This window comes from Chionomys nivalis, chromosome 3 (genome assembly GCF_950005125.1).
Source record: "Chionomys nivalis chromosome 3, mChiNiv1.1, whole genome shotgun sequence".
Classification (NCBI taxonomy): domain Eukaryota; kingdom Metazoa; phylum Chordata; class Mammalia; order Rodentia; family Cricetidae; genus Chionomys; species Chionomys nivalis.
In genome coordinates, this window is record NC_080088.1 from 50,662,956 (window position 1) to 50,676,668 (window position 13,713).

The following is a 13,713-nucleotide window of genomic DNA, read 5'->3' on the forward strand; positions in this document are numbered from 1 at the left end:
GGTAACCAAGAAGTCAGAAGAGGGGATCAAATCTCTTGGAACTGGAGTTACATGTGGGTACTGGGACCAAATCAAGGTCTCTACATAAATGTGTGCTCTTAACCACTGAGCAATCTCTCCACCACATAGAAATGTGTTTTTAATGAGACATATGAGAATTTTTTCACAAATAGCCTATATATCTATAGATAAATAACTACAACTCAATTTCATTTCTATCTTTAATTCATGATCATTAGCTTTGATAAATCTATTCACTAAATTGACAAGAGAAGTTTTTATTATAGTGATAATCAGTGTATTGGAACTTCTATTAAGTTACCAGCAATTACATTAATTTAAAAAAGTTACTTTTGATGGTCTAAGAGTAGAAAACTGATTTACCTCCTGCTTTGAAAGCATGAAGCTCCACAATCGTCAGTCCCTCACTTACAACACACTTACGTCAAGTAACAGAGTCACTCATTTACGTAACAATAGTAGGGACGTTGAAAATTGCTTCTTAGCTTGGAATTCTGTAAATTTTTCTACACAGGGAGATGCATTGTATCAAGACTCCATGACAGGTGAGGGCTGTGGTATCCTATGGCTTTTTGGAAGAAAGACAGTGGGAAAAAGGTTACCTTGATGAAAGTCAACTCAGGCATTTAAGTTGGAAAGTTTGCACAAACATACTGAGAAGTTAGAACTGCCTGCAACTTTCAGAGTCTTCCTGAACACGGCTTGGAATTTACTGATCCAGTTGAGGAGCTCCATAAAAGCATGGCAGTTTGTTTTTTTCAGGCCAACAATTCATGCAGTATTTTTTTGTTAAATCATAAGGTAGTAGGAGAACCAGAGGGTCAGTCCATTTTCTTATTCCTTCCATATCTCTTCACTACCCATCTTACATGCTATATTGAGGTGAAATCACTGAATTATCAAAATATTTTCTGTCAACAGGTGCCCAGGCTAGAAGTAGTAGCATTAAACACGAACACACGCAGGAACAGATGTGTCTATGTTACCCAGAAAGAAATATTGGGTAACATAACTTTATTATGGACACAGTGAATCAGGTTTTCTGGTGGAGACCATGGTTTCATCATGGTCCTCATTTCACAGTTGGGTTCTCAGCCTCCTCATTCTCAAACCAGTTGGCAGCAGCGGGCAGTGGTCCAGTCCATGCCTGCGCACTGACAGTGGCAAGTAATTCCATTCTGGACATCCCACGATCCACAACCATTGCCACATGCACAACCAGTGACAGCCATACCTGCATGGTCATGTGAGACACAGAAATCAGTGCCCTTGTATTGTAACGAAATAGTAAGTCCCCAACTGTTCTCCTTTGAAAGGTCATGGGGACATCTAAGCTTACGTAAAACTAATTCAATTTTGGAAAGTATCTTCAGGAAAAATGTCACTTAAAGTTCTTAAGCAAAAAAAAAAATCACTTAAACAAAACATTTTGGAGATTCAAGGTCGTTCAATTGATAAATTAACCTCTGCGTTGGCTCCCTGCCTAGCAATGCAAGGGAATAGATTGGGATAGAAATAAGGAGCATATCCACTACTAGACAAAGGATGATACTGGCTGGCATCTGAGAGTACAACAGAAAGAAATGAAAGGAAGAACAGAAACTCAATTTCTCTCAGTAGCATCTTAAAGGCACTGAAAATCAGTAAGGGATGGGTACTGGGGACTGTGGCTCACCTCCATGGTAGTACAAATTTAATTTAATAATTTGATATTAGAAGATTTATGGAGAAGAACATAGGACATATTGCTCAAAAATTCTTATTGTGGAGTTACTCACCAGCAGGACAGGAGGCCCATCTGCCTGATGTTTGGACACTAATGCAAGAGAGCTTCTTAGGCTCTGGAAGAGAGGATGCTCTGAGTAGTAGGGAACAAAGGGCATTGCTTGTGTTCTTGATTTCTCACATCCACCTTGAAAGGTTTCTTTGGTCTTAAAGTTGCTTCCCATCCATTCACCCCCTAAAGTCAGGTTACTCACTAAATTTTGAGGTTTAATTTATTTTTTAAAACCATTTTATGTGAATGGGTGTTTTGCCCACATGTTTGTTTGTGCATCAAATGCATGCCTCAGTCAGATCCTCTGGGGCAAGAGTTACAAATGTTTGTGAGTCACCATGTGGGTGGGTGCTAGGAATCAACCCGGGTCCTCCTAACCACCTTGTCATCTCTCTAGACCCCACATTTCATTTCTTAGTTAATGAAGTGAAAGTAATAGTTACTCTTAGCTTATAAATTGGCTGTAAAAGTTAAATGAACAACCCCGAGTCTGTGAAATATCCTTGATTCACAGTGTATTCTTACATTACAGCTATTACCCTTCTTATTCCTCATCAATGTTTCGATCAAAAGCTCAGGAAGGAGTAGGAGGATAAAGGAATCCCTGATGAGAAAGTAGGGCTAAAGTGGACTTAATCAGAGGCTGGGGTCTTCCTTTGAGATAGAGATGAAGCAAAGGTTTCGATTGCATAAGTAAGGATTAAGCTCAAATTTTTCTTACCCGAATGGTGACTTCTACTATTGAGAGCTTCCTGGATCTTTTTATTCACCGAAGAGTCTTTGGAGGCCTGAGTGTTCACTGGGATCATCAGTTGGAGAAGAGAGATGAAGATAAGAAGGAACCATATTGTAGACTTCATGTTTGTAGAGAGTCAGCCTTCTGGAGCTGGAAGGAAAATGGAAAGAAGGTGAATCTCTGAGCTCTGGTGTGGCCATGAATGAAGAGAGAGGACAATGTCTAATGCCAAGGGAGTAAATAGGGATGAACATCAATATCCATAATGTGGTTCTTATAAATTTTTGAAGTAGCAGGTAGGATTACCAAAAGCAGATTCACTCACCAGAATGTTCAGGATAGGTTTTGTCTGGGAGAGATCCTATCCTCCTGTGGAACTGTAGACCTGGACACCTGTTGTATATATATATATACACATATATGTGTGTGTGTGTGTGTGTGTGTATGTGTGTGTACACACATCAAAATGCCTTGGTGTCTTGTTAGTGGGATGTAACACACCACCATAATAAACTTTTGTGTGTTCTTGATAAGCAACAGCTGCCTTAGCTAGTTCTCTGCCAAGGGAGGTCATTCTGCCTGCTTGTTAACTCCACTCCCTTCTTGGTCACCTGATAAGGACAACACCTACACCTTCAGTTGTCTATCCCTTAATAGAGTCCTCTTGGTTGATCTTTCATCAGGAAGTAGGTGCTTTATGGTCTTCTGAGTGAAAGCTTTACTTAACACTTTTGCGGACACCTTTTATGTTTGAAAGCTAATGCCATCTATGTAAAAGTAGTAAATAATCTCACATTCCCTCACATAGAAATACAGAAAGAAAGGTATGGTGTACTGGCTTTTCCAGAGTCCTTTCAGAGTCTATAATGAGGCTAATCTTTTTGGATTTTTTTTCCACCATTCTTGGTTTATCTTTTGATAGTGCCCTTCTCATAGCCACAAGTAACAATTAACACTTTCTAAATCCAGACTGAGCAAAAATGAAAGATTGAGAACACCCCACTGTCTTTGGAGGTTTTGCCTTTTTCTCACTTTGGAAACTTACTATTTTTCTGTCAAGTTCTGGATCATATTACTTCCCCGTTATACCACATATGTCTGGTGTAATGTTCAATAGTCTCAACTTGGTGGGATTTAGAACCACTGTAGAAATAAACCTTTGTACATGTTTGTGAAACATGTTCTACATTAGGTTAGTTGGAGTAAAATGACACACCATCAATGTACATGGCCCTATTCTGTGGGCTCTGATCTCAGACTGAACAAAAAAGAGAAGTATAACTGGGCACCTGTACTTGAATCTTCCTATCCTCTGTCTGCAGATACAATATGAGCAGGTGCTTCATATGCTTGCCGAGAAATATTGGTTGCCATAATGGACCTCAACTTTTTATTAGCCAAAATAAATCTTTTTTACCTTGAGGTGCTTTTGAGAAAAGTGTCTAATACACAATACTGGGTCCTGAAGTAGGTTTGTAGCTGAATAAACTTGACCATGTTTTGTAAGCCTTTGGAACTAGTTTGCAGAAGGACTGTGAAACAGATTGGAACTTGCGGCTAGAATAATTCCATATTGCTGTGCATAGAGCATTATTGGGCTATTCTTGAGGGAGCTTAGAAGACAAGAATTTCAAGGGAAACATAAACATTCATCACCTCTCTCATGTTACAGAGGGTAGAAAGTACTACCCTGGGAACTGGGCTGGAGGCAATCAGTGTTAGACTTCAAGAAAGAGCAAGGCTGCATTTGCCTGTGCCCTGAGAACTTTAGTATGGTCTAATCAAAAAGTAATGTACTAATTTGTTTAGTAGTCGAAATATAAAATTAGGATTCCATTCTGAGGGTGGTATGGCTACTGCTTACTAGTCTCCAGCTCTGCAGTGTGAGAGCAAATTATGACGTCGAAAGAAAGTAAAAACATGCAGAGTGTGAGTGGTTTAAAATTACAGACAAGGCCCAGGAAGGAAGAGGACACCTGGTTCCAGTTGGCCTAGATGGGTACAAGACAACCATGTCCTTGAAACACCTCGACCCTAGGTGCTCAGGTGCCATTATAGTGAGTGAATATATTGTGGGGAAGTAGGAGAGGGAGAGGCAGAATGGGTTATGTGCTGTGCAGAGAGGTGGACCTGAAGAGATGCCTGTGGTGGGAATGGGCTATTGTGTCTGGTCTGCTTGCTACCTGGGGCCATGTTGACATCTGGGCCCAGACTGCTGCTGAGGGCCATGTCTGGGTCCATGTTCCTGCAGCAGTTGAGGTCTCTGTCTGTTGCCAATGTCACCACAGAGACAAATGTAAACCACGTGTTTTGAGCTGACCCTACCCCGCACTGGCTCTGGGAGAGCTGGCTTCGCCCCTAAAAGAGAACTGGCCCCCACCCCTCACCATGGGCATGGGGGAGCTGGCTCTGGCTCTGGCTCTCACCTGAGAGGGGTAGTCACAGTGTCCCAGAGACCAACACAGTTTTCACGAAGGCTCATATCCTGGGCATTCAGTTGATATACCTCAACATTCACCCTGTATGTGTATGACCTGCTGGAGCACTTAACTGGTTCTGTGGAACCATAGCCACAAGATCTCCATGACTTGGGGCAATAGCAGGGTATGTGAGAAGAGTTTCAGTGATGGTCCAGTATTGATGGTGTACTGGAAGACAGAGGTCTTCAACTTGTTACACCATGAGCATTGCAAGCAAAGCTGTTCGAACAAAAGAATCCACTGTGTGACACCCTACTGCTCCTAGTGGCACTAAGGCAAAGAAGAGGTGAAGAAATGGTGGAAAAGACAGAGAAGTGAAGTGATTTTGCTGCTGGGAGCTCTATGTTTTGTTTCTGTTTTTTGTTTGTTTGTTACTTTCTTTTAGTATTTTTATTTTTGTATTTTTTTAAACTTTTATTTGAGAGGGGGATGCTACAAGAGTGAAGGGCAGATACTGAGGGACTGGAAAATGAGTCGGGCTTAGGTGCATAATATGAAATTCCCAAAGAATTGATAAAAAAATTATCTTAAAAACGAATAAATAAAACAAAATTACAGTCAAGGCAGGTTGGAAAGTAGCTCTAACTGTTCAAGAATCCAAAACTCTTCACTCAGACAATAGGAAAAGTCCCCCAAAGGCAAGATCCCACCCATTGAAGGCTCCATCTTGTAAAGATTCAAATTCATTTGAAAGGAGAGCCCCTAAACTGTGAGTGCCACTGAAGAGGTTCCCTGCTGAAAAACAGCATCGTAGGGAAATGTTTCCTCATAGTCATCACATAGAAGTTGATGCAAATGTGGTCTAGGTGTGCCAATCTTCCTCTCCGTGTGGTAGACAAATGTGGGTGTGTGGTCCGTGTGGTACTGGTTTTACAGGCATGAAAGAAGTAAGACTGAGAAGGTCTTATGTTCCAGAGACACACTGAGGCCAGGATTTAGACTTACCATCGACACTAATATTATGGAGGGAGATTTTTATTATTAATTAGTTGAGGTGGGAAAATCCATTCTAAGACTCAGTGGAGCCATTTCATGAGCTGGGTTTTTGGACAGAATACAAAGGGCAAACAATACTTTTCGCACTCTGCTTCCTTACAGCTCATGGATGTAGTGTAGAAGCTTCCTCACAGCCCTGCAACCATGTCGCCACATCACGAACTGCAAACCAAGTGAATATTTCATTTCTTTAGTCACTTACATCAGCAATTTTGTCACTAGTATTGAAGTTAACTAATCCAGTGGGGTAATCAATAGATCTCTGTATTACATTTCCACTGACATCAAAAGAAGCCAGGAAAAACAAACTTCCAGAAAGAAAATTTAATTTTGACTCACTTTTGTTTTTGTTGTTTGTTTTCCTTGGGATTTCATGTTAGGGTATTACATTTACATCATTTCTATCCCTGTCTCTTACCTTCTAACTCCTTTTCCCGTGTTCATCTCCTTACAACTCTCTCTCAAATTCATGACCTCCACGACCTCTTCTTTTTAAATTATTACACACATGCACACACACAGACAGACACACAGACACACACACACACACACACACACAATTTAACATATTATGTGCCCTTAGTTGAATACTGATACTTGTAAGACATGTAACTGAGTTTGGAATTCTTTTATGATTCTGACCATCAAATTAGAGCAACTATAATTTGAAAGGTTCTTGATAAGGATACCCTTATTAAATACATGTTATATATTTTAGCCTATAATAAATAAAATATAAATTTTATAATATATTTTAAATTTTTTTATTAATTAATTTATTTAATTATTAAAGATTTCTGCCTCTTCCCCGCCACCACCTCCCATTCCCCCCCTCCCCCAATCAAGTCTTCCTCCCTCCTCAGCCCAAAGAGCAAGCAGCTTTCCCTGCCCTGTGGGAGGTCCAAGGACCACCCACCTCCATCCAGGTCTATTAAGGTTAGCATCCAAACTACCTAGGCTCCCACAAAGCCATTACGTGCAATAGGATCAAGAACCCATTGCCATTGTTCTTCAGTTCTCAGTAGTCCTCATTGTCCGTTATGTTCAGCGAGACCGGTTTTGTCCCATGCTTTTTCAGACCCTGGCCAGCCTTGGTGAGTTCCCGATAGAACATCCCCATTGCCTCAGTGTGTGGGTGCACCCCTCGCTGTCCTGAGTTCCTTGCTCGTGCTTTCTCTCCTTCTGCTCCTCCTTTGGATCGTGAGACTTCAGTCCAGTGCTCCAATGTTGGTCTCTGTCTCTGTCTTCTTTCATTGCCTGATGAAGGTTAATATTCAGGAGGATGCTTATATGTTTTTCTTTGGGTTCATCTTCTTATTTAGCTTCTCTAGAATCACGAATTATAGTCTCAATGTCCTTTATTTATGGCTAGAAACCAAATATGAGTGAGTACATCCCATGTTCCTCTTTTTGGGTCTGGCTTACCTCACTCAGGATAGTGTTTTCAATTTCCGTCCATTTGTATGCAAAATTCAAGAAGTCATTGTTTTTTACTGCTGAGTAGTACTCTAATATGTATATATTCCATACTTTCTTCATCCATTCTTCCATTGAAGGGCATCTAGGTTGTTCCCAGGTTCTGGCTATTACAAACAATGCTGCTATGAACATAGTTGAGCATATACTTTTGTTGTATGTTAGGGCATCTCTTGGGTATATTCCCAATAGTGGTATTGCTGGGTCGAGAGGTAGGTTGAACCCGACTTTCCTGAGAAACCGCCACACTGCTTTCCAAAGTGGTTGCACAAGTTTGCATTCCCACCAGCAATGGATGAGTGTGCCCCTTTCTCCACAACCTCTCCAGCAGAGGCTATCCCTGGTGTTTTTGATTTTAGCCATTCTGACAGGTGTAAGATGGTATCTTAATGTTGTCTTGATTTGCATTTCCCTGATTGCTAAGGAAGTTGAGCACGATCTTAAGTGTCTTTTGGCCATTTGAACTTCTTCTGTTGAAAAGTCTCTGTTCAGCTCAGTGCCCCATTTTATAATTGGATTGATTAACCTTTTACGGTCTAATTTCTTGAGTTCTTTATATATTTTGGATATCAGACCTTTGTCAGTTGCGGGGTTGGTGAAGATCTTCTCCCAGTCAGTGGGTTGCCTTTCTGTCTTAGTGACAGTGTCCTTTGCTTTACAGAAGCTTCTCAGTCTCAGGAGGTCCCATTTATTCAATGATGTCCTTAGTGTTTGTGCTGCTGGGGTTATACATAGGAAGTGTTCTCTGTGCCCATGTGTTGTAGAGTACTTCCCACTTTCTCTTCTATCAGGTTCAGTGTGTTTGGACTGATATTGAGGTCTTTAATCCATTTGGACTTGAGTTTTGTGCATGGTGATAGATATGGATCTATTTTCATTCTTCTACAGATTGACATCCAGTTTTGCCAGCACAATTTGTTGAAGATGCTCTCTTTTTTCCATTGTATACTTTTAGCTCCTTTATCGAAAATCAGGTGTTCATAGGTTTGTGGGCTAAAGTCAGGGTCTTCTATTCAATTCCATTGGTCGACTTCTCTGTTTTTATGCCAGTACCAAGCTGTTTTCAATACTGTAGCTCTGTAATAGAGTTTGAAGTCAGGGATGGTAATGCCTCCAGACAGTCCTTTATTGTATAAGATTGTTTTGGCTATCCTGGGTTTTTTGTTTTTCCATATAAAGTTGATTATTGTCTTCTCCAGATCTGTGAAGAATTTTGCTGGGATTTTGATGGGGATTGCGTTGAATCTATAGATTGCTTTTGGTAGAATTGCCATTTTTACTATGTTGATCCTCCCAATCCAAGAGCAAGGGAGATCCTTCCATTTTCTGGTGTCCTCTTCAATTTCTTTCTTCAAAGACTTAAAGTTCTTGCCAAATAGATCTTTCACTTCCTTGGTCAGAGTTACCCCAAGATATTTTATGCTATTTGTGGCTATCATGAAAGGTGATGCTTCTCTGATTTCCCTCTCTGCTTCCTTATCCTTTGTGTATAGGAAGGCAACTGATTTTTTGGAGTTGATCTTGCATCCTGCCACATTACTGAAGGAGCACTGTGTTTAAAGGACCTTTATGCTCCAAGAGGAAATTTCCTCTGCAATCCCATAGATCACTTCTGGGTTATGATCTCTGTCATGGTGTGACATTCAAGTTCGAAAGTCGATTGAGAAAGGACCACGGGGCCTCAACGCTATACAAAGATCTACAGGCCACTAAGGAATTCTAGGAGTGGGAGAATAGCCTTCCCCAGTAAAGACCATACTAATTGGTTATCCAATAGCAAATGGTCAGTTCTGAAAACATACATATAAGTAACATTATACAGACTCGGCAGGTTGTACTTATGCATTTAGAAATATATATATATATATATATATATATATATATGTATATATATATATATACACACACACACACTCAGATATATAACATCAATTAGTGAAAAAGAGACCATGGATTCAAAGGAGAGAATGGAGGGATATATGGAAGGGTTTGGAGGAAGGAAAGGAATGGGAGAAAATATTTAATTATATTATAACCTCAAATAGTAAAAGAAGTAATAAAAATGACTTAATTTATTTGGGGGAATTAAGTGAAAACACGTGTCTAGTGACAGATACTGCAAATGTTCTTTACTATAAGTCTTGCCATATAGCTTAACACAAAACTGCCTTTTATCTCTGATACTGCTTATGCCAAAATATATAATCCTACTGTTCTCACCTCTGATCCTTGAGAGAAATGACAAAAATATTCCTCAGTGAAAAAAGTCAATCTGCCACATATACACTGCCAACTGCTTTTATCTTTAGCAGAAGTACCATGACTAGACGAGAATAAAGGGTATATTTTTAGAAAATAATACATGGTTTTGCATTTTTTGATAATGCATTATTCATATAATAAAGTTATAAAGGTCAATAAATGAAGTGAGAAAAAATTAAGTATATATTTACTTTTCTTTAATTATTACCCATTATTACCACATGAGCATCACATGTTCCCTTTTATATTTGAACATGGGTCCTTTAGAAGAGCAGGCAGTGCTAATAATCTCTAAGTAATTCCTCCAGCCCTGTTGCTGTTATTAGTATTATCATTGTCTAAATGCTCTTAAATCAAACAGCAAGGTGGAGTGAGGATTTGCTTTGGCATGAGTGATCCGGTCTACTGATAACTGGGCAGACTTCACAAACACAAGCAGAAAGATAACTTCCTAAGGCACAGTGTTACATAGCTTCATTCATTTCTTGGGGTTTCTGTGACATATTAACTCAAAACAAAAGAAATTTATTGTGTGTATTATCTCAGCTATAGAGGCTAGAAGCCCTAATCCCAAGTGTCTGCAGGACCAGACTTTCTCTGACAGTTCCTGCATCTTTCCTTGCCTTGTCTAGATTCTGATACTGGCCAGCAACCTTAGGCTCTGGCTTGTAGCCGCTTCATTCCAACTACTACTGAATACACAGCATGTCTGGGTCTCTGCTTATACGAATGTAGGAGAAGAACATCCCTACTCGGATATGACTTCAACTTAACAGTGTGTAGTAGGGAGCTGCGGGCCTCTTCCCACAGCCCGGCTCATGGTTGCCTGGCTAGCTTATGCCCCAAAATAAAGACACACAAACTCTATTCTTTTAAACACTGCTTTCTCAGGCTTTCAGTAGATTCAGTGCCCCAATGTCTGGGCGCCATCTGTAGTGGGAGCCGCGGGCCTCTTCCCACAGCCCGGCTCCCGCATGGTTAGCTTTATACCCGAAATAACAACACAAGCATTGTATTCTTTTAAACACTGCTTGGCCCATTTCTGTTCATGTATGTAGCACCCCAAGGTGCGCTTACCGGGAAGATTCTAGCCTACATCCATCCTGGGTCAGAGCTTCATCGTGTCTGCTCTGGAGAGGAGAGCATGTGTTTAAAAGAATACAATGCTTGTGTTGTTATTTCGGGTATAAAGCTAACCATGCGGGAGCCGGGCTGTGGGAAGAGGCCCGCGGCTCCCACTACAACAGTGTCTCAAAATACCCTGTTTCCATGTAAGGACACATTCACAGGTACCAAGGATTAGGACTGCAATGTATGTTGTTGGGATATAAAATTCAGAAGATGATAATAAAGGTTTAAATTAAAGTTTGTGGTGGTGGAGAGAAGAGAACAGGTCCTTGCAGGGCCTGCCTTCTGCTCCCTCCTGTGTAGTGACCTCCATTGTCTTGACCTAGATTGTGACTAGCTGAGGCACTGGGTCAGCCTCATTCGCAACTAATCTCAGAGTACCTCTCGATCAGGACGTGGATGAGGCAAGGGTTCTAGACACTGGTACCTGGCCACTTGGTTTTTGATTTCTTTAGATAGTTCTGTGTTCCTTTTTTTATTTGGGGGAAGACTGACTGGGTTAAACTAGGGAAATGAAGTCAGAGAAAGGATGGGAGTGGTAGCTTAGATATGTTAAAAAAAAATAGGTTGTGTTATCTCAAAAAAACAGTGCATTCAGAAGTTACTACCATGTAATTTTTGTGTACATTTAAATGTCTGCATATTTCCTTATTCGTTTAAATGTAAAACAAAAACGATACAAATCTTAGCAGTCTCTCCCTTCAGAACAATAACAAAAACAAACTGAAAAAGAAAACTGAAAACTCAGTATCTTTCCTTAGATCGACCACAGGTCTATGGCCACTGGATGAATCAACAACCTGAAAACTGAAGAGGTTGGTGAATATGCCAGCCACTTATTCTCCACAATGACCCATCCAAATCTTCATAAAACCACAGATAGGACCATCCCTGCCCATAGCTTGTTGTCCTAAATGTACATACCTCTGATGGGGTTTAAACCAAGATGGCTACTAAATGGTTTAGGCTCAGGATACATAGCCTTGGTATCCTGGACAAGAGGATAATCTGCATCCCTGGCAGGGCAGGACACACGATTTAATCCTGCCTCTGTATAATATAGTTAGACCATAGTTAATACTGAAAATTTAAAGACACAGATGTTGGGGAAACTATGTAGAGAATGTGGATCAGTTAACTTGAGGCAGAAGCTAATAATAGGTAGAATACTAAAGGGATATTTTTGATGAATTGTGAGAGGTTGCAGACTGTGCTGAGATTTTAAAAACTCCTTGAGGCACATTTGCTTGAGTTTTAACTTTGGGACCCATATCACATTCTCATGGCAAATACAGAAGAAAAATCCTCTCATGTATGTCTCAGCCTACTTGTATTACTTGGGGAGAAAGTTCAAGAAACACTTGTGAAGTACACAGACCAGAGGGATAGAGGGATAGGCTCACTCAGACACTGAAATATGATTATAGCATCCACCGTGGGCTTACAGGCTGAAGGGCTTGCAGAGCCAGACCCTATGCAAGGTGTTCCTAGGCAGTCTAAAGACTGCAAGAGGGCTTATACAGAGTGCATAAACAAGGCAAGATAGGAAAGAAAAACTGTGGAGACATGAAGGGAAAGGAGCATCATCCCAGAGACTGGCGGAAAGCTCACCAATAAGCTGAGATGCTGAATTCCAACATTGACCAGAAGACAATTCAGTGGGTAAAGGGGGTAAAGGTGGTTGCTGCCAAGCCAGATGACCTGAGCTACATTCCTAGAACCCACATGGAAGAAGAAGAGAAATGATTCCCATAAGCAGTCCTTTGACTTTCATACAGGCACCATGAGTAACATGTGTGGGCATATACACATATACATGCTAAATAAGTATATTTTTAAAAAAGAATTCCAACAATTAACATACGGCCTTCCTCCACTTAGAAACTGACAGGTTTCTAAAAATTTTACCCTAACCTCTGCTAAGACACTGTCCTAAACTTTCATGTAAGCCTAGTGGCTCCTGCTTATAGTTATACTCTATCAGATTGCAATCACATCTAAGGCACTTCTGGAGCTACCCTATAAATAATCTTGCCAAACAAAAATAGAGAAAAGTGGGGAGGAGATTTCTTAGCAATTGTATTAGTCAGAATTCACTAGAGGAACAGAACTAGTGTGTGTGTGTGTGTGTGTGTGTGTGTGTGTGTGTGTGTGTGGTTTAAATGAGAATGTCCCCCATAAGCTCAAACATTTGTATGCTTAGTGCCAGTTAGTGTGGCTTTGTTGGAGCAGATATATTGCCGCAGGTGAGCTTTGGGATTTCTAAAGCCTATGCCAGGCCCAACCTTCTCTTTTTCTCCTTTTTTCTTTTACTCCCTCTTTGCCTGAGGATCAGGATTAGCTCTCAGCTACTTTTTCAGCACTATGCTTGCCTTGTGTGCTATCTTGCTCCCTGTCATACTATGCTTGCCTGGTGTGCTGCTACCTTACCCCCTGCCATGATGATAATGGACTAACCCTCTGAAACTGTAAGCAAGCAAGCCCCTAATTAATGCTTCGTCTTAAAAGAGTATCCTTTTAAGTCATGGTATCTCTTCACAGCCATAGAACGGTGACTAAGACGTGTGTGTGTGTGTGTGTGTGTGTGTGTGTGTGTGTGCGTGTGTGTGATCAGAGCGGCTTACAGGCTGTGGTCCAAGTAGTCTAACAATGACTGTCTCCAGTGGGAAAGCTAAGGATCTGGTAGTTGCCCAGTCCACAGAACGGGACATCTCATCAGTCCTAAACTGAATGCTAGCGTCTCAGAGAGGTCCCAGAGAGTTGCCCATCTTCAGTGTATGTTGGATTCTTGAATAAGTAAGTTCTAAAACCAGAGAAGGAATGCCTAGGCAACAGGA

At 40.8% G+C, this 13,713-nt stretch overlaps 1 protein-coding gene across 1 annotated transcript; it reads right to left on the reverse strand.

Annotated features, from left to right (window-relative positions):
* Positions 1-1,127: 1,127 nt before the first annotated feature.
* Positions 1,128-2,658, reverse strand: LOC130872107 (resistin-like beta). Its single transcript, XM_057765922.1, has 3 exons — positions 2,532-2,658; positions 1,800-1,862; positions 1,128-1,255 (listed from the first exon to the last, which is right to left on the reverse strand). Exons 1-3 carry the CDS (start codon positions 2,656-2,658, stop codon positions 1,128-1,130), a joined length of 318 nt encoding a protein of 105 aa, XP_057621905.1.
* Between the last annotated feature and the right edge of the window lie 11,055 nt (positions 2,659-13,713).

What these genes read in the sequence shown, in the direction of transcription:
- LOC130872107 (XM_057765922.1), bottom strand. Translation starts at nt 2,658, where the DNA reads ATGAAGTCTACAATATGGTTCCTTCTTATCTTCATCTCTCTTCTCCAA. An exon ending in GGAAGCTCTCAATAGTAGAA is followed by an intron (nt 1,863 to 2,531) that starts GTCACCATTCGG and finishes CCTCTCTTCCAG; the next exon opens with AGCCTAAGAAGCTCTCTTGC. An exon ending in ATGGGCCTCCTGTCCTGCTG is followed by an intron (nt 1,256 to 1,799) that starts GTGAGTAACTCC and finishes ATGACCATGCAG; the next exon opens with GTATGGCTGTCACTGGTTGT.